The sequence below is a fragment of the Sturnira hondurensis genome, unplaced genomic scaffold, assembly GCF_014824575.4.
Source record: "Sturnira hondurensis isolate 20B ecotype Veracruz unplaced genomic scaffold, ASM1482457v3 Scaffold0006413, whole genome shotgun sequence".
Classification (NCBI taxonomy): Eukaryota; Metazoa; Chordata; class Mammalia; order Chiroptera; family Phyllostomidae; genus Sturnira; species Sturnira hondurensis.
The window spans coordinates 52,435,474-52,452,517 of record NW_028079044.1 but is presented as its reverse complement, the minus strand read 5'-3'; the positions used below and the strand labels follow the sequence as shown (position 1 = coordinate 52,452,517).

At 60.6% G+C, this 17,044-nt stretch overlaps 1 protein-coding gene across 1 annotated transcript in view; it reads left to right on the top strand.

Annotated features, from left to right (window-relative positions):
• The first annotated feature begins 6,503 nt into the window (after nucleotides 1–6,503).
• LOC118988787 (maestro heat-like repeat family member 5) overlaps nucleotides 6,504–17,044 on the top strand; it is a 32,048-nt gene continuing 21,507 nt past the window's right edge. The window contains exons 1-8 of the mRNA XM_037048741.1: nucleotides 6,504–6,583; nucleotides 9,637–9,818; nucleotides 10,495–10,640; nucleotides 11,338–11,466; nucleotides 13,652–13,811; nucleotides 14,858–14,910; nucleotides 16,452–16,559; nucleotides 16,746–16,862. Coding sequence (XP_036904636.1) covers nucleotides 6,504–6,583; nucleotides 9,637–9,818; nucleotides 10,495–10,640; nucleotides 11,338–11,466; nucleotides 13,652–13,811; nucleotides 14,858–14,910; nucleotides 16,452–16,559; nucleotides 16,746–16,862 — 975 coding nt within the window. The remainder of the gene's footprint in view (nucleotides 6,584–9,636; nucleotides 9,819–10,494; nucleotides 10,641–11,337; nucleotides 11,467–13,651; nucleotides 13,812–14,857; nucleotides 14,911–16,451; nucleotides 16,560–16,745; nucleotides 16,863–17,044) is intronic.

The following is a 17,044-nucleotide window of genomic DNA, read 5'->3' as shown; positions in this document are numbered from 1 at the left end:
CTCAGTGGGAGAGGAGGGGCGGGGCTTGGCAAGAGGAGGAATACAGGGTCCAAATGCAGAGTCTGATCAAATGCAGGGTCCGGGCAGGGACCCAGCCTCACAGGAAGGCCCCACAGGCATTGGTGGGTGGAGTTTCCCCTGCTCCTCTCAGCCACAATGGCCCGGGGGCGGGGGGCGGGGGGGGGGGGTGCAGGCAGAAAGCTACCAGGCTGACACAACAGAAAAGAGAGCCCGAGAGGGAGGGAGGGTGTATGGGAGGGTGTGATGACCCTGCAGAGGGGGTGGGAGAGGGAGAGGGGGAGGCAGGACCGGTGGGAGGAGGTGGGAACCTGCTAGGAACTGTGCCCCCCAGGACTGCTGGAGTCCTGCTGCAGAGGGCCTGGGCCGGAGTGGGGCTCCTGGACTGACGGGGCAAGGCCCACGCAGGACCAGGCTTGGGGGGTGGGGGGATGGGGACTGAGGGGCCAGTGTGACAGGGGAGATCACCACTGTTTCCACACCAGAGATGAAGAGGGTCAGTGACCAACATCCAAAATTGAAAGAGGTGGGGGGAGTGGGAGAAATAACCTCGGGTCAGGGCAGGACTGCCCCTCCCCAGTAGGGGCGGTGGAGTGTCCTTCAGAGTACAGCAGGGGGGGTTGAAGGATGTGGTGGGGGAGCAGGGCCAGAGAAGGACGGGGAAGGAGCCCTGAGGGACAGGACCCTGCCCCACCTCCAGGCTCAGGGTGCAAGGGCTGCAGGCCCCCTGGTGGGGGTGGGGCGGTGGGGGTGGGGTGGCAGCGCAGCTGGCCCTGACTTAGCGGGAAGTGTGGGTCGGTCAGGGGATGGGGCCTCTGACTACGTGGCCTTGGCAGAGCCCTCCCTCACCCAGGAAGAGGAGCTGCGCTGGCTGCCTGCCCTGTCACAGTCTCAGAGCCCCAGATGCCACTGACACCCCCTTGCCTTCCGTCCCTCCCCTCACCCAGTGTCTTACCTGGAGGAGGTAAAGGAGGAGGTGGCAGACTTGCCTTGCTGGGGTCCCCTAAAGAGGAGGAGGCCATGTCAGCAGGCTGGGGGTCAGGCTTGTTTACCTGGCTGCCCAGGAGACTGGGGGAGGGGCCTCCTGGGGAGGAAAGAACCTTGTATTTAAAGGGGCCCCACCTGGCAGGGGGCTGGGCTAGCAGGGGAGAGGGGGGAGGTCAATAGGGGCAGAGGGCCCTCCCCAACACGCCTGTAGCTCACCTGCCACTCAGAGACTGCCCCTACCTGCACCAGCCCCCGCCCCGCCCCCGTTCATGGACCCCGTGCCCCCTTCCCCCTTCACTCAAGTCACCCCGGGGTCCACAGCCCCTGTCCAGTAAGTGTTCACGTGGTGTCAAGGCCACGACCCGGCAGAGGCTGGCCGCTCCTGCACGCCGAAGCCTCCCACCCCATAGGCACTCCAGGGTTCAGCAGCCCCCTCTCAGCATCTCCACAGTGGACAGGGGGCAGACAGGGCTGGCCTGGAACGGGGGCCTGGGAAGGCGCTGTGGTGGGTGGGTGAGGAGTGGTTGCCATGGTGAGGAGCCTGCTTCTCTCTCTGCTTCCCTGGGGGCCCAGCAAAGGCAGGCCTGAACCTTCCTGGGCCAGACCCCTGGTTGGGGGCGGAAACCCCTCTTCTCCAAAAATGCCCCCTGACGTCCTAGATGCGCCTTGCTTCCTGCCCAAAGAGGGAGCTGTGTGGGCCCCCCTGCTGCCCCAGCGGTGCAGGGGAATGCTGGTCACTGCCTGGGCCTCCTCCGTCGTTCTGTGTGAGTGAACCCACCGCACACGTCTAGGGCTTTCAGAGGACAGTTCAGAGGGCTCTGGGCCAGGCCCCTCGACCCCCATGAGACTGGCAGCCATCCCAGCAGGCCGGAATGCCGGGCCTGGGCGCGCAGGCGTCCCTTTACGACCAGGTTGTCTCTTTTGTCCCATTATACCGTCCCTTCTCCACAGCGACCACTTTTCTCATTTAATCTCAGGTAAACTGGTTCCAGCCCTGTTGTACAGACAGGGAAACTGAGGCTCAGAAAGGTAACTGTTTATTGGCTGTGTTGAATGGAGTCTCACCACTTTTCATTCCCACCCTGGAGAGAGGGTTAACACACCAGGGGAAATGGCACAATTCACATCTCAAATGGGGTGTGAGAATCTAGTCACATGGTCACCCTTCACTGCAAGGGAGGCTGGAAAGTGTAGTCCACACCTGGGCACAGGTATCCCGCATTTGGAGGGAAAACTTCTGGTTTGCCCCAATAATTAGGCCCAGGTGTCTTAGCTTGGGCTTCGCAAAACCCATTCTGTTCATTTCCCAGGGCTGCTGCCACAGGTCACCACACCCCAGGTGGCTTCAAACAGTGTCACTGGGCTGAAACAGTGTCACTGGGCTGTCACTGGGTGCGGGCAGAGCCATGCTCCCTCTGAAGGCTCCAGGAGAGGGCCCGTCCCTGCCTCTCCCAGGATCTGGCGACCTCCTCCTCTTCCACCAGTATCTAAACTGCCTCTCACAACGACACCTGTGATGACATGTAGGGCCCGCCCAGATGACCCGGGGTAACCACCCCCTCTGAAGGCCCTTGACTTAATCACGGCCACCATGTCCTTTCTTGCCATATGAGCTAACAACGACAGGTTCCAGGGGTTGGAACACAGGTGACTCTGGGGCACTGGTGTGAGGACAAGAGGCCACTGGGAGGCACCCCCAGGGGAGAGGAAGAGGCCGATGAAGGGTATCATCAGGCAAGTGGTTGCCTGGGAGCCACTGGGGCTCAACCCCACTGGGCGTTCCTTCGGCCGGTGGCCAGGTGCCAGAGAAGAAAAGCAAGGCTGTCGTTGAACTGTGGGGACAGTAAGTGCCCGTGGGATGGGGGTGGAGGCCAGTACCATCTGCTCTCCAGTCCCCACCGCAGGGAGCTCACAGTCTGGCTGTAAGACAAAGGGCAAGCTGACCGACCAATGAGAGGAACATCAACTGACAAGAATCCCGAATCACGGGCTCAAAAGAACCTCCACGCCGCGTTCACAGCAGTGCTAGTTACAGTAGCCAAGAGCTGGGAATGGCCCAGGGGCCCAACAGTAATGAGTGGATCAAAAAACTGTGGTAAAGCCCTGGCTGGTGTGGCTCAGTGCATGGAGCACTGGCCTGCAAACCAAAGGGTTGCTGGTTCAATTCCCAGTTAGAACACATGCCTGGGTTGTGGGCCAGGTCCTCAGTAGGGGACACACAAGAGGCAACCACACACTGATGTTTCCCTTCCTCTCTTTCTCCCTCCCTTCCCCTCTATCTAAAAATAAATAAAATCATTTAAAAAAAGAAACAGTTCATCTAAATTGGTATAGACTTGTTTTAAAAAACTGTGGTACATTCACACAATGGAATACTATGCAGCAGAAAGAAGGAGCTCCCGCCCTTTGTGACAACACAGTTGGAACTGGGGAGCATTATGCAAAGTGAGATAAGCCAGGCAGGGAAAGACAAACCCGGTGTGATCTCATCTGTAAGAGGACTCTGATGAACAGAAGAGAACCGCAGGCATGGCACAAGGAACAGACTGACGGTGGCCAGGGGAGGGGGATAACGGTGGAAAGAAGGGGAAGAGACCATTCAGAGAACACGTGTGAACACATGGACATGGACCACAGAGTGGGGGTGGACTGTGGGAGCAGGAGTGGGCTGGGCGGAGGAGGGCCAAGGGGGGAAACTTGGGACAACTGTAATGAAGCCCCCTCCCCCGCCCGCCAAAAAAACACACCAATTGTGATCAGGAAAGAGTGCCGGGCTGTGACAGTGGCAGGTGGAGGGACCCCTCAGGACCACTCGGTGGCTAGAAACAGCCTCCTGGGAAAAGGACATTGCAGCTGAGGGTGACGGCTGCACGTCATGTGAAGGGGGGTCTGAGGGACCCCAAGTGCGAAGACACGGAGGTAGAAAAAGCCCAGGGCCCCGAGGACCAGGAGACGCCCACGAGGCCGCGTGACTCGGCAGCGAGCAGTGAGCTGGGGGGAGTAAGGGCCCTAATTAGGAGCACAGTCCCAGCCACGCGTGCCTTCCTCCTTCAGCAGCACGGTCACCTCCACGCTCAGCAGCCCCCGGCCCCCGACTGCACTGCAGGGCTACCCTTTCCGGCCACCCCGAGGGGTAAACAAGGGCCAGGCAGAGAGAGCAGGAGGGCACAGCCCGGGGGGCTCAGGGCCAGCGGGGGGGGGCGGTGTCAGGGTGCCAAGGAGGAGGAAGAGGGCCAGAGGTCCTGCCAGACCCGCTCTGTGCAGCCCCCTCTTCCCAGGTAATCCCTCCTGCCTCTGCCTTGCAGTTATTTTTAAAATCTCATTTTCAGAAAGTGGAGGAGAAATCCTCTTTATTTTGCCTCTTTTCCCTCTTCTTTCTGTGAAAGATTAGGGGAGGGGTGTGAGGGGAGGGGGAGTCGGAAGACAGGGGGTCCCAAGCAAGGCGCCTGCTTGGGGCCCAGGAGGCTGCTGCTGACTCTGGGTCTCCACCCCCTGGTCCAGGCCCATGAGGCAGGACCCCCTTCTTGGGCAGCCCCTACTCAGGGCTTCTCTGCCTCTTCCACCAGCAGGCACTTCGTGGGCACCCCCTATGCGCTGGAGCCCGGCGGGGAGGGAACTCCAGGCCTCCACCTGTGTGGGGTGCGGTGTCCAGTGGGGCAAAACTGGCTGTGAGCCAAGGGCCAATAGCGGGACCCCCAGGGCTGGGGCAGGGGGAGGGGCATGGGCCTGGCCAGGGCATTGAGCCAAGGCCCCTGGAGCAGCACCTAGCAGGGGAGCCTGGGTGGGCTGGCAGGACCCCGACTGACCCCAGGGGCCCATCAGGAGCTGGTCTCACTGCCCCTGCACAGGGGGCCAGGAGAGGGGGGAGTCCCAGAGCCAGGACAGGCTGGAGCCGGTTGCCAGGTCCCGGAGGGAGGAACTACAGCCGTGGGGAGTCAGGATTAACCAGTCTCATTTAACAGCCAGCTCCCAAATCCCTGAAGACCTAAAGAGTATCCATGACATTCATGGGGTGGCCCCATCCATTCACGGGCCCCTGGACAGAATGCCTGCCAGGGACATGCCCAGAGGCCTGGGGCCCTTCTCACAGAAGAGGGGCACCCCAAGCCCATGCTGGCAGCTCGGCACGGTCAGGCCTCCCAGGGACCCTCCTTCAGGGCAGGACCCGTGGACGGGTCGCTCGGTGCCCTCCCCAGTGTGGGCGGATGGGGAAGGCTGGTGTAGGGGAGCCGGGTTACGTGCTGACCCCTCCATTCTGGCACAGCCTATGGAAAGGACGCCCTCCCGGGGCCTCGGGGAAAATCACAGCCCCCACCTGCTGGGCTGGTGTTGGGGTGGAAGGTTCCCAGTAACATGCACAGGACAGTGCCGGGGGCCCAGTGGGGCCTCCGTAAACACACCCTCGTCCTGACTGCCCCCTTGCCCCACCTGCCTCAGGCCCCCTGCCACCAAGCCAAACTCCGAGCACCAGCCTGGAAGGAGTGTCAGGCAGCCTTCCGCCCCAGTGGGGGTGCGGCTGCCCAGAGAGCCCGGTAGCTGTGTGGGGCTGGGCCTCCGTCCTGCGCCGAGCTCCACTCACAGAAAAGCATGAACGTCTCCACCCACCCGGGGAGGTGGGCGTTGCTGGCCCATCTACACAGGGGCCGAGGCCCTGGACATGCCATGAGCCAGCAGCCGCGGAGCTTGGGGTTGGAGCCCTGGGGACCAGCCCTAAAGCCTCCAAGCGGGGTGGACGGTGCCTGTCATTGTCTCTGAGACTTTCCCACCATGGCCCTGTCCTGGGCACATGTCTGTCTCCCAAGTCCAGGGGCGGCACAGTGGCTGGGGTCCCTCCAGTGCAGGGGCTGGCTGGGGTATCAGCAGGTCCCATCACCAAAGGTCCCACGGTCCCTGCAGCCTCCCCCTCTTCACCCCACCCAGGGGCCTCCAACAGCCAAGTCCAGTGACAGAGGCCCATGCGGGGGCCCAGTCTGCCTTCTGGACCCAGTGCTGCTCTGCGTCAGCTCACACGGAATCCCAACTCCACCGCTGCCTGGCTCGGGACCCGTGGCGGTTGACCGCCCACTGCTGTGGGACCGACGGCCTCAAACATGCTACCTACAACGCATGTTGGCTGGCCCAGGGTTTCTCGGGCCGGGAGTCCTGGCCCAGCTTGGCTGGGCCCTCCGTCTCAGGGTCCCCCAAGGCTGTGGCCCAGTGTTTGTGGCCACCCCAGGGGTCTCAGGGCCCAGCTGCGAACCAGAGATGGAAGGTCCGGTCCGAGGCCACACTGGGAACACAAGCGTGGGAACATGCACATGGGCTGTGCCCAGACCACAGTGTCCAGTTTCACCAGTGTCCCTGGAAAGCTGCCCTGGGCGCTGGCACCATTGTGACCTCAAGGGTGAGGTCAGGGGTGAGGTCAGGGCTGGCAGGGCCCTGCAGGGGAGGCCCAGAGAGAGGGCTACCCTGCCTGGCACAAGGACAGGGCCTGCGGGTTCTCCTAACCGCACCTGAACATGGACTGGAAGAGCTCGGAAAAGGCAGGCAGCCACTCCATGGCTGACAGCATGTCATCGGCTCTGTCCCAGAACCCCAGGTCAGCCACTGCCAGGCTAGGGCCTGTGGGAGCCCAGGAGGGGACCCCGACGCCCCACTTCCCACAGGGGCCCTGGCCTCTCCCTCTCTGGGGAGAGAGCCTCCCTGTGGGCCTCCAGGGCAGACCCCCAGATCCTGGGGAGGGAGGGGCCCAGAAGCCAGGAGCAGCTGGGGAGGGTGGCTGAGAGGAGGAAACAGTGCCCCGAGTGTCCTGGGCAGCCCCAGGGGCAGCTCCATCTTCCTCTGCCTCCTCAGCCCCAGGCAGAAGGGCGCCCTTCCTGGGGCACAGGGGTGCCCAGCCCCCAAGACCCGGCTTCCAGGCCAGGGGGCCTACGAGCCCCTCCCTGTGCGCTGTTTGGGGAGCAGCCTGGACCTGTGGATTCGGCGGTTCTGATGGGCGCCCCCTTGTGTCCGGGGGCAGTCAGGCCAGTCTCCTCGCCACCTCTGCAGCCGGGTGTGTTCTGGTTGTTTCCTTGTATTAAAACTGCATTCCATCTTGGTCGAGGTAGAGCATGGGTGTGGATTTGGGGCCAGATAGCAGGTGGCCAGTACGGCCCGGGCAGAGGCCCCCGCAGGGCATGGAGTTGGCACCAGCCAAGCCTCGAGTGGAAGGTCCCACTTTCCAGGATGGCCTCAAGGTCAGGGCCCAGCTCTCAACCCGCACCACCCTGCACAGGCTGTGGGTCCTGGGACAGCTCACTGGGCCTCTCTGTGTTCCGGCAGGTCGTGGGGCTGGTGTGAGGCCACCCCCATGGGGTGCGGTGCAGGAGACAGTGAGGTAGAGGCGAAGTGATGAGAAGGGAGGCTGGAAAAGCTGCGTTATTCCCCCAAGGCCTTCATTCATTCATCGCTCATTCATTTCTTCAGTCAGCCAGCCACACCCTGCGCTTGTTCCCAGCCAACCTCTCCAAACCAGGCTTCCTAAAGTCTGACCCCCACAGCTGGCCCATCGAGTCCCCCTTAACTCCCCCCATGTCCCTGTCCCCAGCTGACGGGGTGCTCAGCTCCTTGTCTGTTCATCGTCTCTCCCCCAAGAACAGCAGCCCCGTGAGGGCAGGGGTTTCCATGTGTTCTATTCCCTGGTGGTGCCCGGCACATCACAGGCCCTGAACAAGCACCCCCTGAACTAGGGGTTTCTGCCCCCTGGTAACGCGCTGAGCTGCCTTTCTCAGCCATTCAGTCCCTGTTAACACTGAGCAGTATCCACGGATTGAGTGCGATTTGTGCCCTCGCCACTTGAAGGACACGTGGGTGTCTCCCACACGGAGCCATTGCAGAGAACGCCATTCTAAACGCTTGTGTGCAGAGTGTGGTGTGAACATCCGCTGCCGTGGCACCAGAGTGAGTGCCTAGGCGTGAAAGAGCCACGGGGTGGGGGGAGAGTGAACGCACGTCCAGCTCCCTCGGACGCACCAGGCTGCCCCCCACTGGCCGCACAGCGTGGCTTCCCCACCCCTCACAGGGCAGGAGGCGCCCTCCACTGGGCCCTCCTCTGCCCTCCGTTCCCCTGACTGACGCCATTCTGGTCACCGGGTCCCGGTGTCCCTCCAGACCTTTCCTTCGTCTCCCTCTTGGGGAAGGGTGCCCAGCATTTTGCTATTTATTTGCCATTTTGTTATCTCCTGAGGTGGGCATGTCTGTTCAGTCTTTTGCCGAATTTTGACAGGTTCTCAGTGAGTTTCTTTTGTGTTCTCTCTGTATTCCGGGTAGAGGCCTTTATCGGATGTGGGGTCCACAAAGACGCCCCCAAGTCCACAGCCTCCCCTCTCCGTTACAGAGGGCTCTCCAAAAGCAGAAGCTCTCCGTGCGGAGGAAACCCAGCTTGATGATTCTTTTATGTCCCTTGGTGTCCATCTGAGAAGTCTTTGTCTCACCCACCACCATGAAGGTTGCCTCCTCTATTTTCTTCCAGAAGTTTTACAACTTTAGGTTTTACTTTGAGGTCTATGATCTATTTTGAGTTAATTTTTGTGCCCAGCTTGAGGCAACATCGGGCAGTTTCGAGTGTGAATACCCGACAATTGTCCCCACCTGTGTGTCCCTCCCCAATCGACTTTTTATCAAAAGTCGGTTAGCCTCGAACATGCAGGTCTTTCCTGGACTCTGTGTTTTGTTCCACTTATTTGTGTTTCTGTGCTTCTCTCACACAGTATGGCCTCGCCTACCATGGGCTGGCAACAAAGCTTGAGGTCATTTGTTACTTTTCCATGAAAATTTTAAAGACAGCGTGTTGATTACTACACACACACACACACACACACACACACACACACACACAAACCCTGCTGGGATTTTCATTGGGATTATAGTAAATATTCAGATAAATTTAGAGAAAAGTGATATCTAATGGTGTTGAGTCTTCCCATTCACAACCATGGTGTGTCTCCTCTCGTTAAAGTCTTCCTCGTTTCTTTCATCGTTATTTTGTGCTTTACAGTATAGAGATCTTGCAGTTATTTGTTAGGTTCATACCTGTATATCCCATCATTTTTAGTGCTACTATATCTGGTACCTTTTGAATTTCAATCCCCAATTACTTATTTCCAGCCTATAGAAATAGGACTGATTTTTACATACTGACCTTATACTTGCAAATTTGATGAACTCGCTTTTTAGTTCTCATGGCTTTTTTTCATGGGGAACCACGGGTGGGTTTTGAGTGACGTGACCTGACACATCTCGTACATGGCGGAGCACGTTGAGGGGTGCTGAGACGCACCCCTTCCACTACGCTCTGCCCCAGCCCCTGGCAGGCACAGGTGGGGCCGGGGCATCTCACGTGGTCCTGAGAAGCCCGGGTCCTCCTTCAAGTCCGGGCGAGAGCTGGAGGCTGGATGCCCTATACCGAACCCCTCAGTCCACCCACCGTGTCCGGCCCATCCGACTCAACAGTGCCTCTGAGGTGGCAAGGCTCACACCCCGGCCCCAGGCCATCAGTGCACTGAACAAAAGGGTGGACCCCTGAGAGGGCGGGACCCAGCCACACCCACCCAGGGTGCTCTCCGTGTCCCTTGCACACAGGCACAGGCACCCAGGACCCGCTTCCCGTTTCAGAGTCTCGGCCCACATCTCAGAATCCTCGAGGGACCTGTCCTGCAGGAGGGCGCCCCAGAGCCCCGCCCGCAGGGACAGAGCGGCACACCCCACCACCATCCTCCTGTGCAAGTCAAGGAGCAGCCAGGCCGCCCTGGCACCGCAGGAGCACAGGGCGTTCCTGGAGAAAGCCTGCGGTGCAGGTGACCGCCCCTCCCTCTCAGGCACGACTCACTGTCCCCACCCTCAGAGTGCCCAGAGCCCCTCATGCGGCCACCCCACAGAACCAGAGTCTGCTGGTGCTGGGAGGGGCCCCAGGGCCAGAGGCCCCTTCAGTGCCCGGCTGGGCCCTGACTCCTCTCCGAGCCCCCAACCCAGCCCTCTGACCACCCAGGGTGAGTGGCAGTGAGTGCTGCCTGGCTGGACGGAGGGACAAACAGGTGGGGAGAGAGCGGATGGATGATGGGTTTATGGGTGGGAAGATGGGTGGGTGGGGGGTGGATGACGGATGGACGGATCAAGGAGTGAACGAATGGATGCATGTATTAACAGTTGGATTGGTAGATGAGTGTAAGGATGGACAGACAGATGAGTGGAGGGACAGAGGGAATAATGAGCAAACAGACGTGTGAATGTAGAGGTGGACGGACAATGGATCGGCAGGCAGGTGGATGGATAAATGGGTGAAAAGCCGGCTGAATCGATGAACGGGTGGGGACACAGGTGCATTCGTGCCACTTGGATCTTGAACCCCCGGGGACTGGACGGCCAGGAGGCCCAGGAACGTGCCCCGCGCTCCTGCGCTCCCTCTCAAACCACTCTCCCCACGCCAGCCCTCCCGAAGCCCACCCCCTCACACGCCCTTGCCCTGCGCTTCAGCAATCTGCTTCAAGATGCTCCGAGACCTGAGTGGCTCGGACCCTGCCCACCTGAGCTACACCGTCAGGAAGATCAAGAGCATGGCCCGCGAGGCCCCCGGGCTGGTGCTGGAGGCCACCCACGACTACTTCACAGACAACCCCGAGGTGGGGCTGCTGGGGCCGTGCACAGGAGGCAGGGGCGGGGGGTGCTGGGTCCCAGAGTGGCTCAAACCTCAGCTCCTCCGCATGGCAGCTGCGGCATTCAGGGCGAGTCAATCTCCTCATGTGGCCAAAGGGCTGAGGGGGGGCCTGGGGAGTGGGCCGGTCTGTTGACTGACCTGAGGACAATCTCGAGCGATACAGACACTAGGGCCCCTGTAGATGAGGAAACTGAGGCTGAGGCTGAAGGACAGCGATTTGCCTAAAGTCACAGAGCCATTAAGTGACCGAGATGGGCGTGTGGATGGTGGTGGGTGGGTGGGTACGTGGACAGATGGGTCTGGGTCGTTGGAGGGATGGAACTGCAGGTGGATGGTTGCTGGAGGAGGTGTGTGTGAGTTCTAGGGAGTGAGTAAACGCAGGGATGCCTAAATCAACTGGCTTTCGAGATGGAACACTTTTGAAACCCCATAGCAGTTTCTGAGGACGGAGACAACTTCTATTCACCTGTCTCTGCAAAACCTAGCCCACGGCCCGAGTGTGCTTTTAGTAGGTGTGTGCTAACCGGTTACTGGCCAAAGAGCCAAATGCACCCACTTCGGACCTTTTCCCTGGGCCTGGCCCCGCCTTTCCCCACCTTTCCCAAGTTCTCACAGCGACCCCCAACATGGCCCTAAGCCTCTGCGCGCTCTGCCGCGCACAGGTCTCCAGCTGGCACAAGTTGCGGCTGTTCCACGTCCTGGAGACCGTCATCGGAGTCAGCGACTCGCTGGAGGAGAGCTGGGAGAAGGCCTTCATCAAACTGGCCCTGGAGAACATGGCCAAGTCCACGGTGGGCATCCCTCTCCGCAGCCCCCGGGGTGCAGGCAGCCCCCCCAGGGATCCAAGGATGCCGGGACGGCCCAGCCAAGTGACTCCTGTCCATTTTCCCATTTTCTTACCACCAGCCCCTTCGGAGGGACAACCCCACCCACCCATTTCCCAGCCAAGGCAGGTGAGGCCCAGAGAGCTCACTGTTGTCTGGGCCTCAGGTCCTGTAACCTGAGCCCGATGTCCACTGTAGCTCAGTGCCCTCTCCCCGAGGGCCCCTGCCCTGCAGCGGGCTCCGGGCCACCCTCCCCACCCCCTCCTTACTATTACCACTGGTGCCCCCCACTCCCCAGCCTCTGGAAGTCTCTTCGAGTCTCATGTACCCCGGGCTGTCACTCAGCCCTGGGTCGCCCACTTTCAGGGTGCCCCCTGACAGGGACACACAGGTCCTGACCTGGACCACCCACCAACCCCACCCCTCCACAGGCATCACTCCAGGGGCTGCCCCAGGCTGGCCTGCTGTCTCAGCTGGGACGAAGCCAAAAACACATGCCCAGTCAGGGTCGGGGAGTGGTACCCGGTCACCATCATGGGTCCAAGCCCTGGCACTCCGCGAGGCAGGAATGGGTGTGACTTAACCCCCGACACGGATGGAGGGGCCGGGGGCTACGCTCAGGAGACTTGCCCATGGCCACCGCCCAGCTGGGGGACGCGGGTGTGACGAATTTCACACTCCCCACAGAGGCCTGTGCGTCGCCCCTGTCAGAAAAGCCAGGGTGTCCATGTCTTGCAATATTCTTTCTTCTCAAGTTCTTTTTAAGATGTAAAAAGGGGGTTTAAATTGTGAAGTAAATTGGGCACATTTGAAAGTGCAAGACATCTATGTATAATTGACAGACTGATAATAATAATATTGAAGAGCTGGGGAGGGGTGGCGTGACCCAACTGGGGGAGGCGGCAGGGTGTCCAGGCGAGGCCAGGCCGCAGCCCCACCAGGGGTGGACAAGAGCCCCCTGGGGCACCCTGCCGGCACTCCTGTGGGCACTAGTCCCGAGGGACTCTTGCACGGAGGAGGGCAGGTCCGGCCAGCTGAGCCTGCCTCCGCGTCTGAGCCCACCTCTGTCGGGGCCTCCATCCCCTCCTCCCCAAGCCCTCCTCTGTCCCCATTACCTCCCTCCCGAAGCAGACACGTGCCCTGGGAGCTCCTTGGGAACGTGTGTGGGAAGCAGGACTTTGAGACCACGCCTGTGGGGAAATCTCAGAGCTTTCCCCCTGGACCGCATGCATCGACGATGGCCACCCCACCGTCTTCCTGCCCCCAGTGTGGCTGGGGGGACCCCAGAGCCCATCTGAACGTGTCTCCTTTGCCTGAGAGGCGAAGAAAAGCCTGCCTTTCTGTGGGCGGGCTTCTGGGACCTCCTTTGTCCGGCGCGGCCCGCGGTTCCACGGTGATGGGCCTTACTCTGCGGCTGCTTTTAGCCTCCGAGTCTGGCAGCCCTGCATCCTCGCTTCGTGGACAGTGGCTGACGCTGACTCGCTGGGGACAATGTCTTGTGTGTCTGTTCCAGCCAGGCCCTGGGGACACTGAGGCTCAGATAAGGCGCTTTCGAAGGCTCCTAATATTCTTATCTGCCTCTCCTTCTCCAGCTCTCTGTCCTTTGTTCTACCCTCTGAAGTGCGTCCTTATCTCCCAAACCTTCTAATTGAGTTTCCCATCCGGGCCTCCGTGTCTTTAACTTGCCAGGCATCTCGATTTGTTCTGGGAATGTTCTTCTCTCGTGCCGTGATGTTCATACCCTCGACGATGCAGTATCTTCTCTTATCTCTCAGAGGATATGAAAGAGGGTTTTGCTGGAAGTTTCCATCTCTCCGTTTGGCCTCTGTCTCCTCCGAGCTACTTGATTCCGGGCTTCAATGTGTTTGTGGTCGTGGGTTGCTTTCGCTCCCACGTCCGAGGCCTTCCCCCAAGGGGCTGTCTGCAGGGTCAGGGGTCGATCGGGCGCCTGGGGGACACGGGGCCTCCCCGAAACCTCCTTGGGCCCTCCAGACCCCAGGCCCCGAGCTGCGGGACCACACAGGTGTGTGTCTGGCTCGGGCCGCTTCACCCTGCCCCCACCTGTCGCAGAGGCACAGAACTGTGTGAGATGCCACAGTGCTCAGTGGGGGCACCCATCTTCCGCTCTCGCATCTGCCCCCCTTGCCCACAGGAGCTGAAGGAGGCATACCAGGATGCTGCCAGCAACCTGCTGGTGGCCGTCTGCAGGCACTCATGGCGGCCGGTGGCCCAGCACCTGGAGACCGAGGTCCTGAGGGGCGTCTTCCCCCACCGCAGCCTCCTCTACGTGATGGGCGTCCTGACCTCTCCACGTACGTCCAGACCTTGGGTCCTGGGATACCTGAGGCCACCTTCTGCTCCCAGGCCAGTAAGGCAGGGGAGAGACAGGTCATGGAGAGAGGTCAGGAGGGTGCTGGAGGGTGAGGCAGAGTGCAGTTCTGCCCACCAAGCACCCCACAGCCCCCAGCCCTGCTGGGACCCCTGTGAAAGGGTAGCCCTGCCCAGCCGGGCTGACCCATTCCCACTTGAAGTCAGGGTCTCGCTACGATGAGGGCTCAGCTGTTGCTAACAGCACCAGATGCTGACTGGGGCCCCGCCCATGCCGGGGTCCCTGCCATTAGCAGCTCACGGGGAGGCGAATGCCAGCTCTCACCGGGTGCTCTTTCAGCCACTCACCCAGTGCTCAGCTGGGGAGGCACTAGGCTGCCTTGGTGACCAGCAGGGAAGGCTTCCTGGAAGAGGCAGCCGAGTCTAAGCTGTGCCTGGGGGGAGGGAGAGGAGTTTGAGGAGAGAATGGTGTATATGCCTCAGGACCTTAGGGAGGAATTAGTCGGTGGTGTCAGCAAGAGGTTGGGGATGGTGCGGAACACAGTGTGGCCTCAAAGGCCATGCTCGCCGGTGAAACTACGGTCTGGGAGGAGGCAGACTGGAGCCTCAGCTTTGCAGCCCTGCCCTGACCTGGCAGGCTGGGTGGAGATCCCCCTGTGCTTGGGGTGACATCTGAGACCCCCAGGGTCAACCCTGAAGCAGCCCCTCCCTCCGAGGCTGGGTTTCCCGTCTCATGATGCCTGCCTCTCTCCGCCTTATCTTCTCCCCTTGTGGGGATCCCAGCACACCCCCAAGGGCCACGGGTGAGCCTCCTGAGGCCTCCCGGGGTCACAAGGCACAGCCTGCAGTGTGACAACTCCAGGCTCGCTCTGGACCCCAAGTTCAACCACAGTTCAGTCCTCAGAGCTCACTTCTACCCTGGACCTGAGACAGGCAGGGACCCCGACTCAGTCCAGGGTCCGAGGGACAGAGGATGGAGAGCCTGACTGTGGCCTCCAGGCCAGCCTCCAGCGACCGCTGTCTCCCACAGAGGGACCCCTCAGCCAGGTCGACAAGGCGAGCTGGGAGGAGCAGCTGAGCAAGGTAGGGAGGGAGCCGGGGCTGCAGGGACAGGGGAGCGGGCAGCACACCAATGTGTGGGGGTGGGGGGAGCCCCACTTTACAGATGAACAAACAGGCTTGGGGAGGGGAGGGGACTGGACCACAGCCCCGGGGATTTGGGATTTGAACGTTGGCCCCTGTGTGGCTGGCCCAGGGCTGGTGCCCGGCACACGTAAGGCCCTTCCCACCCCTCCTGGGGGTGGGGCCACAACTGAGAGGCCCCCAAGGAGGCAGAGGCAGGTGGATCTCTGAACAGGACAGGAGGGAGCAGGCTGGGGCAGACGGAAGAGGGCAGAGTCCAGGCGTGGTGTCCACGCATGTCCACCTCTGACCACCCGCCCACGTGAGGGCCTGTGTGGCTGGGAGGAGGGACACGGGACCCCCGCTCACCTGGGTTGGAGTCCACATTCAACCAATCGCAGCCAGGTGACTGGCAGACCTATACTGTCTCTTGGTGCCTCAGTTTCCTCACCTGTCCAGTGGGGATGAAAGCACCGAGCTCAGGTGTGTGTCGTGAGGGTTATGGGAAGAACTCCACGTAAGGGCTCGCTCGGGTTCCTGTTTATGATCACACGGTCGCAGCCGCAGAATCGTCCTAGTTAAACCGTACTCTGGTAGAAAGAAGACCAGCAGCAGCAATACAAGTAATTAATAGACAAATAAGACAGAAAATCACTCAGGCTATAGATGACTTGAACAACCTAATTAAGCAGATTGATTTAATTGGCATTCCTCTCGGAGGCAAACAGCACATTCACCAAGACCCAGGCCCTGCAGGGCCCCATGTAAAGTTCCGATACACGCACAAGGACTGACATCGAGCCGCGTGCATGCTCTGCCCAGAACATAAATTAAAGATCAATAGCAAAAACAGTCCTGGAAAAACTTCAAATATTTGGAAAGTAGCACATTTGCCAGGCAACCCACAGGTCACAGGAGAAATCACAAGGGGAACTTAGGAAATGCGGGTAACAAAGAACATTCTCAGGTGAGGATTAAAGTTACTTAATGAATTAATTGAAATGCATTCTATTTTCTGAAATAAACTAGAGGAGGGAGTCAAAGAAAGAGTCTGTAAAGAGACAAAGGAGGGGAAGTGACTGAAACCAGAGGCGGGGGCTTCCCACGGGTGAAGGGCCACGCCCCCTGAGGGGTCAGTCCACGAAACAGGAACACCGCCCACAGGGCACCGTGCCCGGTGGGGGCAGGGCGGTGCCCACATCCCCACTCATGGATCAGCAACGCAGGCCTCAGGCCCTGAAACACAGCCAGCGACCACACTGACTGCAGGAGGCCCAGAGGCTCCGAGCCGTCCTGTTTCAAGGACATGGGAGCCGTAATTCCCTGCCTGCCCACGAAGTCACCTCCAGGGGCTCAGGTTCCTCCTGGTGAACCCCGTCCTGGAAGAGGGGAGGGGCAGCAGGCCCATGAGGAGTAGCTGAGTGGCAGGGGCAGGGAGGGGCTGGGGGGCAAGGATCCAGCTTGCGGGGAGGGCTCCAGCCCGCCCCTGTGCCTGCTCGTAGATAGCCGCCCAGGCCGTCCAGTTCCTGAACTCAGATGTCTGGTCCAAGGAGCTGCTGTGGGCGCTCACCAAGCCAGACCAGACCCACCAGGAGCAGCCCCCGGAGAAGGTGGGCCATCCTGCTGCCTGGGCCCAAGAGAAACCAGGGGGAGGGGCCCAGACTCCAAGACCACCCCTGAGGTGCCCCACCAGGCAGGCAGTGGGTGGTCCGTCAGAGGACAGCTGCTGGTGGTCCAGGTGGCTGGGATGGACAAAGCAGGGTCAGACTCAGGACAGGAAGCTGACCCTCCCCCAGGCCTTCCTGTTCATCTTCTATGGGCTGATTCTCCAAGCCGAGGACAATGGCGCCACGGTCAGGAAGCACCTGCAGACCCTCCTGGAGACCTCCCACCGGTGGCCCAAGCAGAGGGAGGTGAGGACCAGCCCTCAGCCTATGCCCAGACTGACCGACCCTGCCCACAGGCTCAGCCTGACCCTGGCCCCCCCACTGAGCCCTGACCCACCCAGACTGGGCACATCCCAGCTCAGGGCCCCTTCTGCACCATGCACCTAGTCCCTGGGCCGTCATTCTGGTCTCTGGCTCCTGTCTGCTCA